Below are 24146 nucleotides of genomic sequence, written 5' to 3' on the forward strand. Positions count from 1 at the left end.
GAGTCTCGGGCAGCGGCCTTCCGGAGGGGTCCAATTCAACACTTTCCTTTTCGTTTGCTGCACCGCAGATCTCGAGGTCTGCTGTTCCGTTTCATTGGTCGTCTCCTTGGGTTCGCTGTCGGCCTCTTGGGGTCTGTGGAAGAATTCCCGGAGCCTCATTCGCCTGATGAATTCCTCCGTGTCTGCCGCGAGACTGATGGGGTCCATTTTGGTGGTGGTGCAGAAATTGAGCCCTCTGCTGAGGACTTCGATTTCATTTGGTTGAAGGGTGTAGTCCGACAAGTTGACAATAGATTTCCCTGTATTGTTTTCAACTGTGATACTGGGGGAGGCTTGGTTGCTGCTGGTGGTGATGCCGAGTTTGTCAAGCTTCCTGTTCTTCGTGTGCATATAGGTGGCATAGTATCGTTGTCTCACCTGTTTGGCGGTGTTACGCAGCTGGTCTGCTGTGTCCTGAGTGCAATTTGAGAATCTGGCCTCTATCTTGGTTTCCAGGTTGCGTCGACTGCTGTAGAGCTGGTGTACGATGTGTTTGAGGAGCATGACAGAGGTGCGGCGGCAGAGTCTTTCAGCGTAGTCGGTGTTGTAGGTCGGCTTGAGTGGGTTTGTGATCTGTAGCCCTTTCGGGATCTTGTCTGTTTTTTTGCATCTTTGTAGAAACTTAATATCAGTGTCTATATGCGTAATCTTACTGGAGATCCTCTCCACTTTGAGCCGGCAGTTTGCGGTGTCGATAGTAGCCATGATGTGGAGATGCCGGCGTTGGACTGGGGTGAGCACAGTAAGAAGTCTTACAACACCAGGTTAAAGTCCAACAGGTTTGATTCAAACACGAGCTTTCGGAGCGCAGCTCCTTCCTCAGGTGAATGGCGAGGTATGTTCCAGAAACATTTATATAGACAAAGTCAGAGATGCTGGACAATGCTTGGAATGCAGGCATTTGCAGGTAATCAAATCATTGCAGATCCAGGGAGAGGGATAATCACAGGATACAGAGGTGTAAATTGTCTCAAGCCCGAACAGTTGGTAGGGTCAGACTCACCATGGACTATTCGCCAAATTCTGTTGCATTCTTGAACGACTCATTTGAGAACGACTCTACCATCAATGTCTCCACCAGATCCAGATCATCTGCCTGTGATACAAAAAATGAAACATTTGTGAACAACAGAGAATGTATTATGATCAACATACAACCACTCTGGACTCATTGCTTCCAGATGATACCGTCAGGATCAAGGTACCTGATGGAGGTTGGTCTGCTCCTGCAAGAGTCATCAGACAAGCAGCACCACCTTCTTCCATAGTTCAGACAGCTGACAGAAACGTACTTCGACAAAATCGGCGTGCACTTCAACAAATTAAGCAACACACTAAAATATTTCCAGACTTACAACTTCATGGAAGTATTTTCCATGATACTTTAACCAATACTCAAGTTTGTGATGGCACACAGAGAACTGTTAAACCTCCTACATCACCTCTTTGTGTATTAAGAAGACCTACGAAGAAAACCTAACAGACTGAATTTGTAAATAATTTACAGTGAACTTTGTGATCATTACTCAATTTCACTATGTTACAAAGATATACATATCGAGTATTGTAATAATATTATCCTACATTTTTTTCTATTCTTGTACATAGAAAATAAATGTCAAAAAAAGTGGATGTAATCATGGGCGGTATTCTCCCCTACCCCGCCGGGCGGGGGGTCCCGGCGCCAAAGAGTGGCATGAACCACTCCGGCGTCGGGCCTCCCCAAAGGTGCGGAATCCTCCGCACCTTCAGGGGCTAGGCCGGCCCCGGAGTGGCTTGCGCCGCGCCAGCCAGCGGGGAAAGGGCTTGGCGCCATGCCAACCGGCGGCGAAGGGCCTCTGCCGGCCGGCGCGAGTTGGCGCATGCGCGGGAGCGCCAGCGTGTGCTGGTATCATCCCAGCGCATGCATGGGGGGGGTTCATCTCCACATCGGCCATGGTGGTGGAATAGCTACCAACGCGGAGGAATAGAGTGGGTCCCGATCGCGGGCCAGGCCACCGTCGGGGCACTTACTGGGGCCAGATCCCCCTGCGCCACCCCCCCCCCCCCGAGGACCCCGGAGGCCGCCCGCACCGCCAGATCCTGCCGGTAAGGAACTACTCTAATTTACGCCGGTGGGACCCAACAAAACAACGGCCGACCACTCGGCCCATTGTGGGCTGGAAAATCACTGGGGGCCGCTGCTAGATGCCGTCAACCGGCGCGCCGCGATTCCCGCCAAATCCCGGATGCCGGAGAAATCGGCAGCCGGCGGGGGTGGGATACACGCCGCCCCCCCCCCCCCCCCCCCCCGACGATTCTCCGACCCAGCGGGGGTTCGCAGAATCCCGCCCGATATGTATATATGTATACAAGTAAAGGGTTAATTATTGTATCTCAGTGTAATACAAACTCTAAAGGGCACCACCCATTCCCAGTATAAATACAAGAGCTCAGGGAACCCCGGGTCCTCAGTTAAGTGTTAGCAAGAGAGAGAGATAGATCACAGCACAGTTAAGATTAGATAGAAGTAGCCCATGTAGTTCATTAGTTATTACTTAATCATAGATTACTTTACTAATAGTTACAGTTCTCTGGAGTGTGCGAACTCAATCTCGTTATTCAATAAATCAGTTTTGCTTTAAGTTAGAGATTGGTGATTTCTTCATAATCAAACCATTGTGGATTACGAAGCAAAGAGTAACGATATATTACCACAAAGAGCAATATAACACCAAGTAGTTTCGATGTTAAAAAATGTTGGAAATGCCACAATTTGATGTGCTGCTAAATATAATAGAATTTAACTGAATAATTTACTGTACAGGCTCGAGTCATTCCTGCGGAGAAGTGTTCTGCTGCCAGAAACACTTCTGCACACAATGTAAAATGATTGCTTGCTGCTTGTAATTAGGATTCCAGGCTTACTTGTAAAATGATTACGTTGATTTCTGAAAATACGTAATCAGGATAAAGTTCAGAGGAAGCAAATGTGAACAGCCATTATTTTAAGCACATCAAGAATTTGCAAAATTGGGCTGAGACAATTCAAAGAGCCTTTTGATGTGAAACTTGCAGATTATTTTCATTAGCTTCCCTTCTTGCCCTATTTTGCAAGTTAGTTCCTCTCCCTCTTTAGATGCCTTCTATTGCCATGAAGCACTGCAGTGGGTAACCAGCCTGTTCCCTGACTTATCCCGATTATCCTGCTGCACACCGATTGCTCAGGAAGTTTGAAGGGAACTTCCATGTTGGAGAGGTGTCATGGAAGCCAAGCTGACAATTGCCCTATCAGAAACGGCACTCTCCAACTTTAAGGAAGTAACTCCCAGGGATCCGCTTCCTTTTTAGCCTTGGAAATTGTGACTTTCTGGTTTCTGATGGCTTTGAATGCCAGCAGTGGCCGAGTCGATGCACAGAGCTTGCAAATGTGTATCTTAGTGCCAATCCCAAGGATCTTTATTATGAAAATATAAAAGTGTTGTTATATTAGATTGCTACTCCTGGTAGCATGTTATATTACTGGGTTTTTGAGTAATATATGTCATTACTAACTGTAGATGATGTTGAAGAACACTCGAGTCTTCGATGCAAAGTAAACAAATTTATGAAGTAACAATAAAGCTAATAAATGAGTTTGACACTCTACTAAACAAACTCTAGCAATAAAGTAAGAATGAATAACTGTACAAACTGTATCTAAGCGACAAGTGGTGCCTAAGCTGAGATCCTTTGTGCTACACTGCTACTGTCTGGTAACTCCTGCTTGGAAGGAGAGCTGAAAGAGAGCTAGAGCTTCTGGGAACTCAGTTATATTGTGGATCTAGTAATGCCCTCTAGTGGTAATGTTACAGCTAGGTGTTGTGATTAACCCTTTAGTTACATATCTGCCTACATATCATTACAAGTGTCACCGAGTATGTTAACTGACTGAACTTTCCAAATTCGTTGCCTCAGCATGACAGCCAAGCCAAGGTCACAATGCCGATAAACAAGTGTGAACCCGCATTCTATCGCTGTATGACTCGACACTACTTTACCAATTTAGAAAATAAATGGAGGCTAACAATGTACCTCTTAAAACGTATTTATAATCTTGATGCTGACAGTGCCATTATTATACATCTGTAATCAATTATTAATTCACTTTATTGTTACTATGGTAACTCCAGCACTATATAAATAGCATGCTACGAGAACTATCTGCAGCGATTCTCACCTGTTTGTGGAAAGCTCTTGAATTTTAAAATTGTTTGATTTGAATTTCTTTAAGTCACTCGGCCCCTTGGGAAACATGAATTATTTAAAAAACTTTATTAATAGATCTGTTTCTTTTTAGAACCCACATAGTCCCAATTTAATACGAAAGTTGACAAATAATTGTTGACAGTATTGGTGGACAAATACGAACACATTCTGCTTTTAAATATTCTTTCCACTTCAAGTAGGTTAAAGTAGTGGGCAGAGTAATGCTATACGAAATATTAGTCTATGAGTATCACGAACTTCTGTCCGTAATTTACATTATCTCGTAAACTGGCCTCAGCCATCTAAAAATCTGCAACATCAATTAGTGATTATATCGTGCCTTTATTGTAATAAAGCACCCCAAGGCACTTCACGGGGCAGCACGGTAGCATTGTGGATAGCACAATCGCTTCACAGCTCCAGGGTCCCAGGTTCGATTCCGGCTTGGGTCACTGTCTGTGCGGAGTCTGCACATCCTCCCCGTGTGTGCGTGGGTTTCCTCCCACAGTCCAAAGATGTGCGGGTTTGGTGGATTGGCCATGATAAATTGCCCTTAGTGTCCAAAATTACCCTTAGTGTTGGGTGGGGTTACTGGGTTATGGGTATAGGGTGGAGGTGTTGACCTTGGGTAGGGTGCTCTTTCCAAGAGCCGGTGCAGACTCGATGGGCCGAATGGCCTCCTTCTGCACTGTAAATTCTTTGTACATTATTAAACAAACTTTGACACTGTGGGTGCAATTTAATGGAAACGTGTCTAAACGTTGTAGCTAGCAGGAACTACTGTGAGCTTCCTGACGCTCAGTCCAGCTGGTAGCCATGCCACTGAGGAGACCAGTCCCACGATTCAGAGATGACAACCTGACCGGGCTGTTGGACGCAGGATGCTCTGTTCCCGCGAAGGTCTCGGGGTGGGGTGGGGTGGGGTCAGCCACAGGGCAGCCAGTGCCGCCTGTGAGGAAGTGTCAGCGGCTGTCAGCTCGGGGAGCGTCACCAGGAGGACCGGAACCCAGTGCCATAAGTAGGTCAACGACCTCCACCAGGCCGCAAGGGGGTGTTGGCACCGGCTCCCTGGCTCCGACCCCATCCGCCACTCTGAGCATTTGTCTGGCACTGCCCCCACCCTGCAATGTTTGGTGGATGCCCCGGCCCACTCATGTCCAGCAGTGCTGCCCACGCTGTCACCCCTCCCCAATCCCCACCTCTCCATCCCCCCCATTCTCCCCTTCCCCTCCATACTCACCCACCCACCCATACTCATCTCCCCCACCAGCCCCCGCAATGATTGACGCGTGGGGCACACGAGGCCACCTCTGCGTCCCCGCATGAGAGATTGGCACACAGCAGACTGGAGGGGGCCCAGAAGGACGGTGGGGTGCCCGACATCACAGTCCTCAGCCTCTATGAGGAACGGGCCATGGAGGTTGCGGGGTGGCCGAATCTGATCTGTCACCGATGTAGAGATGAGGTTCCACCAGCCCCCACCCAAATGACCCAAGTCATTGTTAATGACATACAGTATGACTCATCCCGCCCACTCACACATGTCCATTCTCCAGCAGGATCCTCATTCGACGGTGCCAGATGGTCCCGGATGGTTTGCCCCCCCCTCCCATGAGAACACCCAGAGGAGAGCTCCGAGGAGATCATTATATTTGCAGCACAGCTGTCATCCCCACCCTCCACCAGCGCGGAGACACACACCTCAGTCGGCAACAGCAGTGGACAGGCTTCTGGGGCACATACTGGTGAACACCATAAGTTGTCGTGCACACCAGATGGAGGCAGGCACACCCAGGAGAAACAGCAGGAAGAGGTCTGCTTGATCCCAGGACTCAGCTGGGTCCCAGCCAGCTGCTGAACCTGTGGATCAGGGTTACACGGAGCTGATGCAGATGCTAGGGTGTTGCAGTGATATTTAGAGGGGGATGTCAGCGACACTACAGCAGGTCCATAGCCGATGGGAGGAGTCCCAGCTGGAGATAGTGCCAGCAATGAGTGACACAAAGGCCAACACTGCTAAGGAGGCGACCGCAGTGGAGAGCCTGGTGCGTGACATTGGCAACATGAGTGGAGGTGTCCAAGGCGTGGCTCAGTTGGTGAAGGACATGGCAGAGCACCTCGATGGCATGTCCCAGTCACTGGGGGACGTGTCCCAGTCCCACCTGAACCTTGATGAGGCGCTGCGGAGCATGTCCCAGTCTTAGGTGGGGAGGCGCTGGGGAGTGGGCACAATGGTTAGCCCTGCTGTCTCCTAGCGCCAGGGAACCAGGGTCGATTCCAACCTCAGGTGACTGTCTGTGTGGAATTTGCACATTCTTCCCATGTCTGCGTGGGTTTCCTCCGGGTGCTCTGGTTTCCTCCCACGGTCCAAAAATGTTCTTGTTAGATGGTTGGCTCTTCTAAATTGCCCCTAGGTGGGATTACAGGAATAGGGTGGGGTATTGGATTGGGCCGAGGCCGCTCCTTCAGAGGGTTGGTGCAGACTAGATGGGCCAAATGGCCTCCTTCTGCACTGTAGTGATTCTACGTCCCAGTCTCAGGTGGGCATTGCCGGCACTCTCGAGAGCATTTCCCAGTCACTGAGGAGCATCGGCGAGGGCACGACACCATGCTGCAGACATTGGGGAGCCGCCAGGGCTGACAGAGCCACATGATGGAGGATCGGCTGGGTCCCTTATCCCCCCAAGAGCCAGCTGCCCTCGAAGAGGCTGGGGATATCCGACTGCTCCAGGATGTAGCTGTCGTGCACACTCTCTGGGAAGCGGGAACACACATGTATGATCTTCATGTGGTGGTTGCACACGAGTTGGACGTTCAGGGAGTGGAACCCCTTCCTGTTGACGTAGGGCACTCCCAGATGGCCCAGTGAGTGCCAGGCAACATGCGTGCCATCTATTACCCATTGGACCTGGGGCAACCCACCGAGGGCAGAGAATCCTGCTGCCTGGGCATCCTGTTGGACCTGCTCCAGGCCAAAGATTATATGGTTAGCTGCCTGAGCAAACATGGCATCCATGACCTCACGGCTGCACTTGTGGGCTGTATCCTGTGAGATGCCACACAAATCCCTGCTTGAGCTCTGGAATGACTCACGAGGACATGGCATAGGCGCTGCACCATCTCCTTGTTTTTTTTTAATAAATTTAGAGCACCAAATTATTTTTTTTCTAATTAAGGGGCTATTTAGCATGGCCAATCCACCTAACCTGCACATCTTTGGGATGTGGGGGTGAAACCCATGCAGTTGTGGAGAAAATATACTGTCTGCTTGTTGAAATGGTGCCTCGTGTGGCATATGGTTTCCATCATCTGTTCAAAAGACCAGCGAAGTTTGTACACCTTGGGCCGTTGCTGGCAACCACCTCTGGGTCCCTCCCTGGCCTGATGGGTGGCCGGGTCCTCGGGGTGATGGATGGGACCCCTCACACCGTCCGCCACCACTAGCCTGTCGACGTTGCTGCACTGCCTTCTCCGGGGTCTGGCTGCCTGGCCTGCCAGCAGCACCTCTAATGCAGCTTCCGCGAGGTCCAAGATATCATCCATTCCCTGTAATATCTGTAAGGAATTTGAAAGGGTGTGAGACTGACAACAAGCGGTGTCTTCCATCACAGGATCCTCCATTCCCCATTGCTACCCCCCCTTCCATTCTCTCTCCTCCCCCCCCCCCCCCCCCCCCCCCCCCCCACCACCACCACCCACCCACATCTCCATGCACCTCTAGCCACAGCAGGGGCCCCTGGTCACTGGGCCCCAGACCCTGTACCCCAGACCCCGCACATAACATTACCTGGACCAGGTGCTAGTGCCCTCCTTGGTGCAGACACCAACCCTCTAGTCACTGAAATGTCCACAGTGCAGGGGGCCAGCCTCTGGGTGTTCAGATGTTGGCTGCTGAGTCTGTGGTGTTACCTGCCGCAGTGTTCAAGCACAGTGTCCAGGCATCAAGGTCTGTTTGGGATGCTAGGCAAAAACTCCCACTTGCTACATGGCACGCCTCCCCACGGGAAGCCAACTACAATTGCCAATTCCCAATGAGCAAAAGACTTCAGCCGCACGGCCAGAGATCTGCACAGTCAGTGGGAGTTATAGGTGGTCGGTGGGACAGACAGGCAGGGGCTGCGTTGCCCCCGGAATGGGAACACGTGATCCAGGGGTGGCATGGCGGACCAGCGAGCGCTGAGGCAACCATCTTCTCTCCCCCCCCCCCCCCCCCCACCCCCAGCATCGTGCGAGTATCCCACTGCCTCAGCACCCCCTGCCCACTAACGATGGCGTCCGAGAGCCACCCCCTCGGGGGGCTCGGCCACACTCCCCCACCCCGAGCACCGGGGCTGCAACCCCAATGCCTCTGGTCTCTTTGCCCAGGTGCGAAAATGGCACCTCACCTCCTCAAATCCCCACAGCAGCCCTTCCGCTAGCTTCACGTTTTTCAATGGTGTACTAATCGGCGCCAACGTGACCACTTGTTGGGGAGGCGATTAGATCAACGGAGGCCGTTAAATAGGGAGTCACTCCCATTAATTGTATGGAGATTGGCCTTAAGTGGTGATTATCTCGCCACGCTATGGCAGGTTCTTGATTTCACCAATGGGTGCGGGCTGGTTAGATCGCAGATTGATGGGTGCTTGCCTTGGTTCTCGTTTTCGGCCTCTCCTGAAATCTAACTGCCTGGCCGCACTCTCGCTTAAACTTAACACAGCTGTATTGTACTTTGTTCTTCTTGGTATAACCAACATGAAATTCAGAGATTGTGCTCGCAACAGAGGACAAACCTCAGCCTGTGGATCCTATTTATGAACTAGTTAAAGACTAGGGCCTTAGCTGGATTAGTGGCATTTCACATCATTTACCAAAATTGAGTGTGTGTTTGAGATAAGCAATCATGTCATAAAGAATCATCTTAGGCATGGTAGGCATCAAACTACAGCAGCAAACTACAAAAGATCATGAATGTAGCCCAATCCATCACACAAACTAGCCTCCCATCCATTGACTCTGTCTAAAATTCCCACTGCCTCGGAAAGGCAGCCAGCATAATTAAGGACCCCATGCATCCCGGACATGCTCTCTTCCACCTTCTTCCGTCAGGAAAAGGATACAAAACTTTGAGGTCACGTACCAACCGACTCAAAAACAGCTTCTTCCCTACTGCCATCAGACTTTTGAAAGGACCTACCTCGTATTAAGTTGATCTTTTCTCAACACCCTAGCTACGAACTGTAACATTATATTCTGCAGTCTATCCTTCCTTCCCTGTAAACGGCATGCGTTGTCTGCATAACACCCAAGAAACCATACTTTTCACTGTATTACTACATTATGTATAGCATTTTGCAACCATGACACATTGGTTGGCCACCCCAGGTAAAGAGTTTGTCAAAACATTTCCAGAAAGGTACAAAGGTCTTGAATGGCATGTTCCTCCAATTTAAGATGTCGGATTCATGTCGCTCATCAGATCCTTTCTCATGACTTTCCTTTGTTTTGTGTCATTTGATTTTACAGGTACTTGGTGCTAGAACATGTTTCTGGGGGAGAGCTCTTCGATTATCTTGTGAAAAAAGGACGACTGACACCAAAGGAGGCCAGGAAGTTCTTCCGACAAATAATATCTGCACTAGATTTCTGCCACAGTCACTCAATATGGTAAGCTTCAAGCATTGGTACCACAGTTAATCTGGAAAAATATTCAAGCTGCTTGTATGTACATGCATTGTAAGAAACATTTATTGGCAGACAACTGTTAACAGTTGTTGATTACATCAATGAGGGCAAGGTTCTGCGTACATGTGGGCTCTTTACTATTGGGATGCTATTAAAATTTGATGTAAGTAATAAATTGAGAGAAATCTTTTGATAACATATGACTTTCATCTGAGTTCATTCGTCAACAACAGGAAGGGGATTTGTCTTGAGACTTGCATCAAAAAGATGATAATTAGCTCATTTCCCTCAGAGATGTTGAATTTGACTTTGGAAAGTTTCCTTATGGAGTCTATTGCAACATCCAAAACTAAAGTCACTTGTAAAAGATAGGCAGCTGTAAAAATTAGCATTTTTCTGGAAGTTACAGCCAATATTTTGTAACACTGACCGTGTCGAAGGTATTGAATTATTTCCAAAGTTCTGATTTTAAGGGGTCGATTTAACAAACTCGTCGCGTCTGGCGAGAATCTGTGTGAGCCGGTTATATCGCAGGAGCGGCCTAAATCCTGAACCTCGCCAGGTGCAAAACGGTTTGCGATCTATCTGGATCGCTCCCGCTGGCATATTTCATAACTCGCCTAGGTGAGGCAAGAACCAATAATCACCAATCAAGGCCAATCTGATCTTATTAACAAGATGGTTGCCCTATCTAACGGCTTCCTAGGATCCAACTGTCTCACAGGCGAGAGGTTCCACGAGCGACAATTAGTGCTGTTCCAGACAAATAAGGGCCAGGTGGAACAGCACCTGGAGGGTTTCTCATACCATTGGAGGTCCCATTGGGTGGTCAGGGACAGGGCAGGGTGGCACATTGGCTCTCCCCCGGAACCCAGTCACCTTGGCACTGCCTGGCTAGCCCCTTGGCCCTGCCACTCTGACACTGTCAAGGTGCCAGTGTGGCACTTCTAGGCTGTCAGGAGCACTGCCAGGATGCCAGGCAGTCAGTGCATGAGTGCCCGAGTACCAGGGTGGCACTGCCATGGGTCAGGGTCTAAAGGGAGCGAATGTCCATGAAAGGAGACATCAGTGGGGGTACGGAGGTTCAGGGGGGATGAAAGGCGGGTATGAGGAGGCCTCTGGATGGTTGAGATGTGAAGGGTGGAGGTTCTGGAGAGGGACAGCCTGAAAAAGGAGCCTCAGCGACCCCAGAGCAGGGTGTTCTGACTTGGGGAGCGTTGTGGGGCGGTACCCAGGTCTGTGGGGGATGACATTGCCCGTGGGTGGGGTGGTGGGGGGAGGGGCAGGTGGGCCGGGGGGGGGGGGGGGGGGGGAACGACCCACAAGCACATTCAGAAATCGGAGCATCCTTTCAAAAAAGCGGCCCAATCCCTGAGGATGAAATACCGGTCAGGAGTTTGCCAACTTAGCCATCGAGGCCATCGAAGAAACCTTGCTCGCTACGGCACATCAAACTTGTCCCATTAAATTGCGGTCTAAATCTCTGAACTCTTGTTGACATCCTCAGGTAGTTATAACGCTCAACCATTCAAACCCAACTGGTGCTCTTCAATCCCAGTCACTTTCTGTTCCAACATTAAGTGAAGCACAATGGATTTGTTAATTTGCAGGCAAGTGGGTGGTCAGTGGTCACCAGCGTCAACATTAGAGCACAGAGCACAAAATGCAGGTCAACTCAGATCAGCCCAACCGGTGTCTTGTTGTGTGAACAAGGTATTACTAAAGTGACAATAAGAGTACTGAGAGGATTTCTGTTACGGTTTAACACATTATTTAAAATCCAGGTTTACAATTCAGAAGTTTGGAGAATAATGCTTACCTCACAATAATTTTAGGTTGGTATTGTCATTCAATTAATTTATTTGAAGTTGAACATTAGGTTAGAGCTTAAGACCACTCCGATATGGCTGTTATTTATTATGTACCAGAGTTCGCTTTGTCATTGTATCATAGGTGGCATGACCATTGCTATTGATGTGGAATAATGACCACATTAAAATCTTACAGGTCGAACAAGCGGTCGTTAATTACCAGAACAATCAGCGTATATTAGAGGCTGATACAGTTTGACTGATTATTGAAGCCAACACAAACAGCTCGGAAAAGACAAATGGCACTTTGAGAATGAAAGGGGCTTATTACTGATAGGAGAGTGGAAGCCCCAAACTCATTTTTCATTGAATTGGGCCTTCGTATCAGAGAATGCACAGGTTGGCTTAAATCGTGATTTGAAAATACTCGGGAACAGTATTGATGGAGCACTTTGCTACAAAGGGAGGCAAGGACAATGATAACAAAGGAGCAAACATCAGAAACCAGTTAGCACCATTACCAGAAGGAGAGTGAAGAATGTTAACTGCTTCAGCACAGTCATTGTCACGTTAATGCGCACCAAAGGAGCCTGGAATGAAGAGCTGAGTACCCACATGTTATTGAATGCTGATCCATCAAGTCAATATCTCTCTCCTCCATTTTAAAAAAATCAAGTTGTCTGGAAAAGTCTGCAGAGTTTAGTGGAGATAAGATAACTTGTAGACCGTTGCAGAGAATTTTGTTCAGAATAACAAGACTGAAATCTTGAGAGGTAAATCATGAGAGCAAACTGCAGCCCATTACAAACATCTGAGCCCTGTAAGCTCATCACTTTATTTGTTAGAATGAGAGGTCATGGACATAGATTTAGAGGCGGTAGATTTATAACTGAGACGAGGAGGAGCTACTTCTCGCAGAGGCTGGTGAATTTGTGGAACGCCCTGCCCCATAGTGCAGTGGAATCAGAGTCATTAAATGGCTTCAAGAAGGAGGTGGATATATTTCTGATTTTGAAAAAGGGGTTAAAGGGATATGGGGAACAGGTGGGGAGGCGGTTTTGAGACCAGGCAGATCTGGTTGAATGGCGGAGCAGGCTCACGGGGCTGAATTGCCTACTTCTGCTCCTAATTCCTATGTTCCAATGTTCCTATTCTGTATCCTATGGGCTGCTTACTTTGGTGATGATATTATTACTGTAGTCTGCTTATGCATGTTGCTCATCTCGATGAAAGAGAGCAGCAATGCAAAATGTCCCTGACACGTGATGCCACATTAACCGAGCGTACATTATAGGCTTATTTTTTTTAAATTTTGTAAAATACATCTCAGTCAAAGTAGAAATATTGGTTAAATAAGGTTTTAAAAAGGAATTCAACATTTCATAGTAAGTTCAAAAATAAAAGTCATCACAATTTGAAATTTATTTTATGCATCAAAGTTAATGTGAAACTGATTATGATGCAAATATATTTAAATATAGGCATAATAACTTGAGGTTAATTAGGCAACAGGTTAAACAAGAGAGTCTATCAACCATTAAGACAATGTCACTTTGGTGTTTTTAACTAAATGAATAGCTGAAATGATATTAATGTTCTATTAATGTATTCTGTGGAAAAATCCTTTGAAGTTTATGTGATGTGTAGAAGTGATCAATGAGACTTCAACCTTGTTACAACACTATAAAGAAACGCGGCAAATAAAGTGATCTTGCACAGTAGATTAATGGTGTTGTACAATATTGTTATCACTTCAGTACAGCTCACTGTTGACACTGGCAATTCCTGTTCTATGGAACATTAGGCTGCAACCTGATGTGTTAAAACTAGCATGGCAGGTACAGCAGATAATAAAGAAAGCAAATTGAATGTTGGGGTTTATAGCTAAAGGAATAGAGTATAAAGTTAAGGAAGTGTTGTTGCAACTACACAAGGCATTGGTGAGTCCACACCTGGGGTATTGTGCACAGTTCTGGACCCTTATTTGAGGGAAGATGTAGTGACATTGGAGGCAGGAGGTTAACTAGGTTGATTCTAGAGATGAGGGGGGAATTCTCCGTCCCGCCAGCCCTGTTTTGTGGTGCACTACGCCCCCCGCTGGCAGTAGAACCTCCGTCCCAGCAACGATTGCGGCCATTCAGCTACGTCGGGAAACCCAGGAATGTGGGTTTGCTGCCGACGAAGCGGAGGGTCCTGCTGACCGAGAATCCCGCCAGAGCGTTTTATCGTATGAAGAGAGAGTGAACAGTTTAGGCTTATACTCTCGAGAGTTTAGAATGAATGAGGGGAGATCAAATTGAGGTTCACAAGATGATAAAAGGTACAAATGAAGTAGACGTGGAGCGAATGTTTCCTCTTGTGGGGCATTCTAGAACGAGAGGTCATCATCTTCCCCCCAGAATGTCTGCTAAATCATAAAAAACAGGCTTATAATTCAGCATTGAACTTTAGTGATTGTTGCTGAGGGAGGGGTTATATGGCAGATATTGGGGGTGGGGGAATTTTATGCTCTGTTTTCGGGAGATGAGATTGGCAGTGGAGGTGGAAAATCCCACGAAACGTGTTTAATGCCAGCCGGGTTACCCGTTGTGATTGTCTCTGCTCTATGCCAATTACATAACTGGTCTCTTGATGTTAAACGTCGGGATCCCCATTTGAATATATTTAAATATCATTAGCAGGCCTTTATGCCCGAAAGTCGCCCCCCCATTAATTTGTTCATGACAGGGGGAAGTGGGGTGTTGCGTGGGTGGGTGTTCCATGTTTGTGGGGGGAGGGGGTGTGCTGCACAGTGGTGAAATAGTGGGGGCTCTGGGAGTGGGGTTTTGTGAGGGGGTAGGCGCTCCATGTTGGTGGGGCGAGTGGGGTGTTCTGTAGGGGCAGTGCCAGGGGCACAGTTCTGTGGTGGGTACTGTGCCACTCTACAAAACAATGAGCAAATTCTGTCCATCAGCTTGGTAATACAAGGAGAATCAGTCTGAGTTCAAACAACACAAGATAAGAAGAAAATGAAATGAGGGACAGAGAAAGAGTATGAGAAACCACTGATGGATAATTTTAAAAGAAAATTCAAAGGTTTTCAATGGGTATATTAACATTAAAACTGTTATTCGAAGGGCAGTGCAGCCAATCAGGGACTGCTAAAATAGAAGTAACATCATCAGCTCTTTCTCCTCCCTTCGCTGTCCACCGAGGCATACCTCCCCATTTCTCACCATCCCCTCACCAAATTCACCTTGTCTATGAAACATAAACCACCTGTTTTCTCACTCCAGTGCTTCTATAAGTATGCCATGAGGATGATCTGCCCGGGTCTTTCAGGTGGTCTGTCGACTGGATCAAAATGCAACTCACTATAGTGCAACAGTACATCCAAGGCCATAGGAGGGAACAGGCCAGAACCCTCATTCCCAGTATTTGCATTAACTCACTTCCAGTCCAGCTCCCACGCTTGTAATTTTGCAATCCTCTTAGAGACCAATAACTCTTTAATAGAGATATGAATTTCCCAGCAACCAGCAGAAAGCATCACACAAGACTCCATGTTTTAAGACTGTTGCTGCAACAAACAAATTAAAATCAACATTGACTGAACATTACTTCGTAGGCAACTAATACATTAAACTACAGCAATGGTTCTCCCCCCATTAACTAATTGATACAAACACAAACTCCACACTATGTTTACATATTATGCAACACAATCCCGTAAGATAGCTAATATTATGGATAAGATCCCAAGCTCCCCATCTACTCCCAATAGTATCCCTTCTCCCTACCACACCAAGATGGGTCTCTCATGGTCCTTTTGAAGTTCTTTCAGTCAATGAGTGTAATCAAACTGACTTCCTGCAGCAAGGCATCTTCTGGAGACTCCTTGGTTTTTAAATCTCTGAAAGTCTCATCTCTTCAAATAGGGAATCTCTTCGGCGCGTTGTGCTTGGCTGTTAACTGTGAAACAGTCTGTTCCTCCTCTTGGTACAGCAGCAGCTATTTTCAGTCTTCCTCTCCAGATCTGTATCTAAATCTAAAATTGCACTTGGCTGATATCAGATAAAGACACTGAGGCCGATTGTAACAGTTAAAATAGCTGTAGCAATTTGGCCCCGCCAATCATGCTGTCTTTTCACAGGTTGCATTTTAAGCTGTAATTTTGAGGAGTTGAGAGGGCTGGCTGTCAGACAACGGCAGAATGTTTTCTTTCAGAATGTAGATAGGGCTCTCATGATGACAACAGGGCCTGTCTGCAATTTTGATCCAAGCAAACCTGGCAATACCATGGACCATAAGAGGGTAAGAAAATAAGTGGCACTTTTTAATTGTTTCGTTGTAGGCCATGTTGTGTTATGCTGCTTCAGATAACACAGGCTGCTACTTGATGCAATCTTAACTAAAGGATGCTCCAGCCTCTGAAATGAGTTCAACATGTTTATTGAACTATTAACACCGTTCTTAAATGAGTTTGACTCTCTGCTAATCTAACTGTAGTAACTCAATCTAACTGTGCTAGCTTGCTCTAAGTCACGTGCTGGGGTGTGATGCTGCTAATCAACCCTGTCTAACTCTCTAGATGTCTGCCTGTGGAAAGAGGCAGGGTGTGAGTGCCTCATCCCTTTTATAGTGTTTAGGTCATGCCCCCCTGTGGCGATGCCACCTCTGAGTGTCCTGACTGCCCGTTGGTTTTGTCCTATTCTGAGTGTTCATTGGTTGCATGTTTGCATATCATGACAGGCCAGAAGGAATAAAAGACCCCACAAGAAAATCTTGGAGCGCCCCTCAGCATTAGAGCCAAGCAATTTTATTCCACATCAACCCTGGAGTTAAGGCATAAATGCAACCTGAATCTGAAGTCAGGATCCCGCTCAGCACTGGAATGGAGCACAAAGTGATAGGCTCTAGGAGGGCGCCTTGTTCCATTTCAGGTTAAGTTCAGGCCTCAGCATCCAGTTTGCCCTGCACAGTTCAACACAGGTACAGAACAAAAATTGTCCCATGCCATCACGAGACTTTTAGTCGAAATGCACCTTAAAAGCACTTAACGCAGTTAACGCACCAAATATTCAAATCTGGACCTCATCCCATCCATAACAACATCTCCATATTTACTTTTTCAGCTGGACTCTTAGGAATTCCAGCCCTGGCTAACTTTCTCCTTCTGTAGCCTGAGTACAAAGTCAATTTTAGCACAGCAATTAACAACTTCACTGAAATTAGGTAGCATGCTACAGGCCAGAGATCACAAAGCCTGAACTGTCCTTTAGGCAATGGTACATTTGCATTTCTATGGCCCTTCCGCAAATACCTACAGGTGCCTTTGTGAGCCTGAATCACCACAAGAGTGGCTACATTGTGTAAGTGGAGGGGATAAGTGACTGCAATCATGTGCTCTTATATAGCCTTACATCTCCTCAGAAGGGGCATTTAGGAAAGAGAAGAACAAAGAGAAATACTGGGAAGACATGCCTGCACCTTACACTGTAATGTTCAATAAGGGTTTCTTTGAATGAGCCTCTAATGAGTCTTGAGAGTACAAGAGCATTGTGTAAAAATGGATGAATAGGTTTGAATGGATGCAAGGCTTCAGCTGGCAAATACATTAGGTATATATTTTCCTAACCATTATTTTTGAGAAGAGTGTTTAAGTAAACATTTAGACTGCTCTAGTAAACATTTTCATTGTTCTTATTGACTCAGCTGATCATTATAGTTCCTCTGTTCTCTTCTACTCTTCCTCTGTTCTCTATCTTGTCTCCTTGATCCATGGACGTGTAGTGTAGTGGGAGATGATGGCATCGTGGCATTGATTCTGGACCACCGGTCCAGGGACTCAGGGCAATACTCTGGGGACCCAGGCTCGAATCCCTCCATAGCAAATTTAAATTTAATAAAAATCTGGAATTAAATGTCTAATAATGATCTCAAAGGACATGGGGAGAAAGTGGGAACAGTTTACTGATTTGGATGATCATCTGCTCCTATTTTCTATGTTTCTGTGTTTACTCCTTCCTACCCACCCTGCTTCCCAAGAATCGTTGCTTGGGGGTTCCAGAATGATGTTCCAGACAGACCCTAATGGGATATGGGTTGCATTGTACCTTCATTACCCCATGCCTTGTGCTTGGCTAGATCAACATTGTCACAAGCATTGTATCCAGTACATACACAATCCTGTCAACAACCAATCCACTGTCATCTTGGCCCTTCAAATAACATTGTCCCATTGACTGCTGGGGCATGTAGGAATCATTGCAACTTCCAACAGAGTGGGTATTGACTTGCATGTATCTATGTCAATGGTCACAGAGCCAGTGTAATTTCATAGACTGGTAACCTTTTCTTCATTTGAATGATGTGGCACAGGGGATAGGGGAAAGCAAGGTCATGCAGTACAGACAATTGTGCATTGCACTTATGGGAATACTACCACATATACAAGTGAAAGGCTCAATCTTGTTAAGAGTTCTTTTCAAAAGGAAATTTAACAAAGTCAATGACCCTGGCAAAGAAAAGGGCCAGGATTCTCCCCTACCCAGAGGGGCGGGGGGTCCCGGCGTAGTGGAGTGGCGCCAACCACTCCGGCATTGGGCCTCCCCAAAGGTGCGGAATTCTCAGCACCTTTGGGGGCTAGGCCTGCGCCAGAGTGGTTGGCGCCACACCGACTGGCGCCAAAACCAGCGGCAACGGCCTTTGACGCCCGCACCCCGGCGTCGGGGCTGGGCGAAAGGCCTTCGCCGGTTCGCGCATGCACCGGTGCGTCAGCGGCCGCTGACGTCACCACCCGCTGACGTCACCACCGGCGCATGCACGGTAGGGGGGTCTCTTCCGCCTCCGCCATGGTGGAGGCCATGGCGGCACTGGAAGAAAAAGAGTGCCCCCACGGCACTGGCCCACCCGCCGATCGGTGGGCCCCAATCGCAGATCAGGCCACCATGGGGGCACCCCCAGGGTCCGATCACCCCGCGCCGCCCCCACCTAGGACCCCGGGGGCCCGCTCGCGCCGCCAATCCTGCCGCCACCAGAGGTGGTTGAAACCACGTCGGTGGGATTGCCCTCTCAGCGGCGGGACTTCGGCCCATCGCGGGCTGGAGAATCGCTGCGGGGGGCACGTCGATCAGCGCGGCGTGATTCCCGCCCCCACCAATTCCCGGGTGGCGGAGAATTCCGGCCACGGTGGGGGTGGGATTTACGCCAGCCCCGGGCGATTCTCCAACCCTGCGGGGGGTCGGAGAATTCCGTCCCGGTAATTTATAATTTCACGCTCCTGGTAGGGAACCACATCCATCAAGAGTGAATATTGGAAATTCTGGTTTGTGCTGAACAGTTATTCCAACAATATTTTAAATGGTCAGAAAATTGTCTGCTGTAATTCCTAATATAACAGCACAGTAGGGAAGGCTCGCTACCACGAACAAAATGGAAATGGATATTTACTCCATGATATGTCAGTGACATGAAGTGTCAGTGAAGATTGGAAGATGTAGCCAGACCTTGCATCGTTGCTTAGAATGTGCCTTTCACATAAAATTCTTTTTTTTAAATAATATTTTATTATGGTATTTGAAAATTTTTATAACAGTAACATAAATAATGACATCAACATGGTAAAATAAACATTTCCCCCCCCCAGCCCAATCTTCACGCACCTCAACTATACAACAACAATCTGCCCGCCCCCCCCCCCCCCCCCAATCCTTTGGAATACTGCATCTGCCGACATTTTACTTTTCCCCGAGAAAGTCGACGAACGGCTGCCACCTCCGGGAGAACCCTAACATTGACCCTCTTACGGTAAACTTTATTTTCTTGAGACTGAGAAACGCAGCCATGTCAGTAACCCAGGTCTTTACACTCGGGGGGCTTCGAGTCTCTCCACATTAACAAGATCCGTCTCCGGGCTACCAGGGAGGCTAAGGCCAAGACGTCGACTTCTTTCGCCCTCTGAACTCCCGGATCTTCCGACACTCCAAAGATCTCTACCTCCGGACTCGGCACCATCCGTGTTTTTAGTACCGTGGACATTGCCTTAGCAAAATCCTGCCAAAACCCTCTAAGCTTTGGGCATGCCCAAAACATGTGGACATGATTTGCTGGGCTTCCCTCGCACCTCGCGCACCTATCCTCAATCCCGAAGAATTTACTCATCCTAGCCACTGTCATGTGTCCCCGGTGGACTACCTTAAGATGTATCAGGCTAAGCCTGGCACATGATGAGCAGGTATTAACCCTGCTTAGGGCATCCGCCCATAGCCCCGCCTCTATCTCCCCTCCTAGCTCGTCCTCCCACTTGCCCTTAAGCTTCTCAACCAGAGTTTTCTCCACCTCCGAAAGCTCCTGGCAAATATCCGATACCTTACCCTCTCCCACCCAGGTACTGGAAACTACTCTCACCTGTATCCCCCGTGGCGGCAGCCATGGAAAGGCCGGCACCTGTTTCCTCAGGAAGTCTCGCACCTGCAAATATCTAAAACTATTCCCTGCTGGCAATTTAAATTTATCTTCCAAAGCTTTCCAACTGGGGAAGCTCCCGTCTATAAATTGATCCCCCATCCTTCCAATTCCTGCCCTCTGCCAACTCTGGAACCCGCCATCTAGCCTATCCAGTACAAATCTGTGGTTGTTATAAATCGGGGTCCAAATCGATGCTCCCTTATATCTCCTCCATTGCCCCCAGATCTTCAGAGCCGCCACTACCAGTGGAGTATCGAGCCGGCGAGAACGGAAGAGGTGCCGTTACCAATGCTCCAAAACTGGTGTCTTTACATGACGTCGCCTTCAACCACTCCCATGCCAACCCCTCCCCCACTACCCACTTCCTGATCATGGCTATATTAGCCGGCCAGTAGTAATTGCAGAAGTTCGGCAGCGCCAACCCACCCTCCCCCGACTGCGCTCCAGCAAACTTTCTTCACTTGCGGGGGTTTTACTCGCCCACACAAAGCCCAAAATAATCTTATTCACCCGCTTGAAAAAGGCCTTAGGGATGAAGATGGGGATGCACTGAAAGACAAACAGAAATCTGGGGAGGACCGATATTTTCACGGTCTGTAACCTCCCCGCCAGTGATTGCGGGAGCATGTCCCATCTCTTAAAGTCCCCTTCCATTTGTTCTACCAACCAGGATAGGTTTAACTTGTGTAGTACCTCCGGGCCACCTGGATTCCCAGATATCGAAAGCTCTTCCCTACCATTCTAAGCAGCAGCTCTCCAAGTCTTTTCTCCTGTCCTCTTGCCTGGATCGCAAACATCACGCTTTTCCCCATGTTCAATTTATAGCCCGAAAAATTGACAAATTCCCCCAAGATTCGCATTACTTCCCCCATCCCCTCCAACCGGCCCGAAATGTACAAGAGCAGGTCATTTGTGTAGAGCAAGACCCGGTGCTCCCCCCCCCGAACCAGCCCTTTCCAGTTCCTAGAGGCTCTCAACGCCATGGCCAATGGCTCTATGGCCAGAGCAAGTAGTTCAAAATACTGCGACCTCAGCCGGTTCGTATGCACACTCGCTACAGGTGCCTGATAGAACACCCTCACCAAACCCAAACCTTCCCAGCGCCTCCCACAGGTAATTCCACTCCACCTGATCAAAAGCCTTCCCTGGATCCATCGCTACCACCACCTCCTCCTGCCCTTAACAAATCCCGTCTGGTCTTCCCCTATCACCCCCGGGACACGGTCCTCTATCCTTGTGGCCAGTATCTTAGCCAGCAGTTTGGCATCCACGTTCAATAGAGAAATCAGCCTGTATGACCCGCATTCCTCTGGATCCTTCTCCTGTTTCAAGATCAATGAAATCAAGGCCTACGACATTGTTGGGGGGAGGACTCCCTTCTCTCTTGCTTCGTTAAATGTCCTCACCAGCAGTGGGCTCAATATCTCTGAAAACGTCCCATAGATTTCCACCATGTAGCCGTCAGGCCCCGGGGCCTTGTCTGACTGCATGTCCTCCAGCCGCTTGAGTATTTCCTCAATCTCAATTGGGGCACCCAGCCCCTCACCAGGTCCTCCTCCACCATTGGGAACATCATAATCCATGAATTGCCTCATCCCCTCCACCCCAGCCGGGGGTTTTGACTCATATAATTTACTATAAAAGTCCTTAAACACCTCGTTCACCCCCGCTGGGTCCAGGACAGTATTACCGACTCTACTCTTTACTTATCTCCCTGGCCGCCTCTCTTTTCCTGAGCTGGTGCGCCAACATTCTGCTTGCCTTTCCCCCGCACTGCTTTCCCTGTGGTCAACAGCCCAAACTCCACCTATAACCTCCGCCGTTCCCTCAGTAGCCCCGCGTCCTGGGCCTCCGAGTATCTCCTGTCCACCTGGAGTATCTCCTCCACTAATCTATCCCTCTCAGCCCGTTCCACCTCTTCTCTGTGGGCCCGTATTGAGATTAATTCCCCTCTGACTTCTGCCTTCAAAGCTTCCCAGACCGTCACTGCAGAGACCTCCCCCGTATCATTTGTTTCCAGGTAGTTCTGGGTGGACCTGTTAACCCGCCCACAGACCGCCTTGTCCCCCAGCAACCCCACATCCAGTCTCCACAGCGGGCGTTGCCATCTCTCCACACTAACCCGTAGATCCACCCATTGTGGGGCATGATCCGACACTGCAATTGCCGAGTACTCAGTATCCACCACCCCCGGTATTAGCGCCCTGCTCAGAACAAAAAAGTTGATGCGAGAGTATACCTTGTGGACATGTGAAAAAAAGGAAAACTCTTTCGTCCTCGGCCGTGCAAAACTCCATGGGTCTACCCATTTGTTCCAAAAACCCTTCAATTCCTTTGCCGCAGCCGGCCTCCTCCCTGTCCTGTATTTTGACCGGTCCAATTCCGGATCAATGACTGTATTGAAGTCCCCTCCCATGATCAGGTTGTGTGACTCTAAGTCTGGGATCTTACCTAACACCCGCCTCATAAATTCCACGTCATCCCAATTCGGAGCATATATGTTCACAAGTACCACTCGCACGCCCTCCAGCTTCCCATTCACCATTATGTACCTACCCCTCACGATTCTCCCTGCCTCTAATGCCACTTGTTTGCTGATCAAGATCGCTACCCCCCTGGTGTTTGAGTACAGTCCTGAGTGGAACACTTGGCGAACCAACCCCTTCCTCAATCTTGTCTGGTCTGTAACCTTTAGGTGTGTCTTTTGTAGCATTGCCACGTCCGCCTTCAGTTCCCTCAAATGCGCGAACACGCGAGCCCTCTTGACTGGCCCATTCATCCCTCTCACATTCCATGCGATCAGCCTGGATGGGGGCTTCCAACCTCCCCCCTCCCACCTCCCTGCAGACTAGCCATCACCATTCTTAGGCCAGCCCCGAGCTCGTGCCCTCCGCTTCCTCGAGTCCCCACTCGGGCTGTCGCCGTTCCCGACCTCCCATTTGTCCCAGAGTAAAGTTCCTCCCCGTCAGCAAACCAGCTCACCACCCCTCCATCCCCCCCTAGCAACAACACTAGAAATCCAATCCCCCAAGCCAAGCTCCAGCTGAACACCTGCTCACCCCCCACTGTGCTTCTGAGAGTCAGCTGACCCATGCTGACTCGATAGCTCCCGCCCCTGGCACCAAGCAGTCTGTCTCCCTATTGTACTCTCTTCTCTCCCCCCACATGAATAAACATGTTAAAAGCATCACATTCCCCAGTAAACAAGCAACAGAAATAAAACGGTGAAGAAACAGTCACTTTAGAAAAATAGTCACCCAAAAAGCAGAACGAAATTCAAAGCCCATCCCCCCCCAACAAGGTCCCTGCAAGACAGAGCAACCTTTAACCATCCACACAGCCCATCATTTCACATAGAGCTACTTAAATTTATACAACCCAGCACCACAAATTGCTGCCACAGTACTTCTCCAAGGCTCAAGTGTCTTTTAATTCGCCTCCAGCTTCATTTTTTAAATAAAGATCCATACTTCATCTGGCATTTCAAAGTAGAAGTCCCGTTCCTCATGTGTGACCCACATACGGATTGGGTACAACATCCCGAACTTCACCCCCTTCTTAAAGAGGGTTGTTTTTGCCCATTGAACCCAGCTCGCATCTTGGCCAAATCCACTCCCAGGTCCTGATGGATGTGCAACTCACAATTCTCTCACTTGCTGCTCCGTTCTTTCTTGGCCCACCGCAAAACGTGTTCCTTGTCCATGAAAACTGAATCTACAGACTTAAATCTTGTAAATTTTGTTCTGTTTGCTCTGAATCTGCACGATAGACACCTTGCCATGTACATTTGTTCATTCATTCCCCACTTGTACATAGTTATGCATGCATAGACAGCCACATTCCAAAATGTATTTTAAAAGGAAGAGATGTCATAATATCCTCTCATGTATATCATGAGATGCAGACAGGCAGTGATTGACACACAGGATGACCAATGAACACACACGCACAGAACAA

At 48.4% G+C, this 24146-nt stretch overlaps 1 protein-coding gene across 8 annotated transcripts in view; it reads left to right on the top strand.

Annotated features, from left to right (window-relative positions):
- Window positions 1–24146, top strand: part of LOC119971908 (serine/threonine-protein kinase BRSK2) — a 1145911-nt gene that overhangs the window by 713926 nt on the left and 407839 nt on the right. For all 8 annotated transcript variants that reach the window (XM_038808215.1, XM_038808217.1, XM_038808213.1 and 5 more), the window contains one exon: window positions 9772–9912. In XM_038808215.1, coding sequence (XP_038664143.1) covers window positions 9772–9912 — 141 coding nt within the window. The remainder of the gene's footprint in view (window positions 1–9771; window positions 9913–24146) is intronic.

The sequence above is a fragment of the Scyliorhinus canicula genome, chromosome 9 (genome assembly GCF_902713615.1).
Source record: "Scyliorhinus canicula chromosome 9, sScyCan1.1, whole genome shotgun sequence".
NCBI classification, from domain to species: Eukaryota; Metazoa; Chordata; class Chondrichthyes; order Carcharhiniformes; family Scyliorhinidae; genus Scyliorhinus; species Scyliorhinus canicula.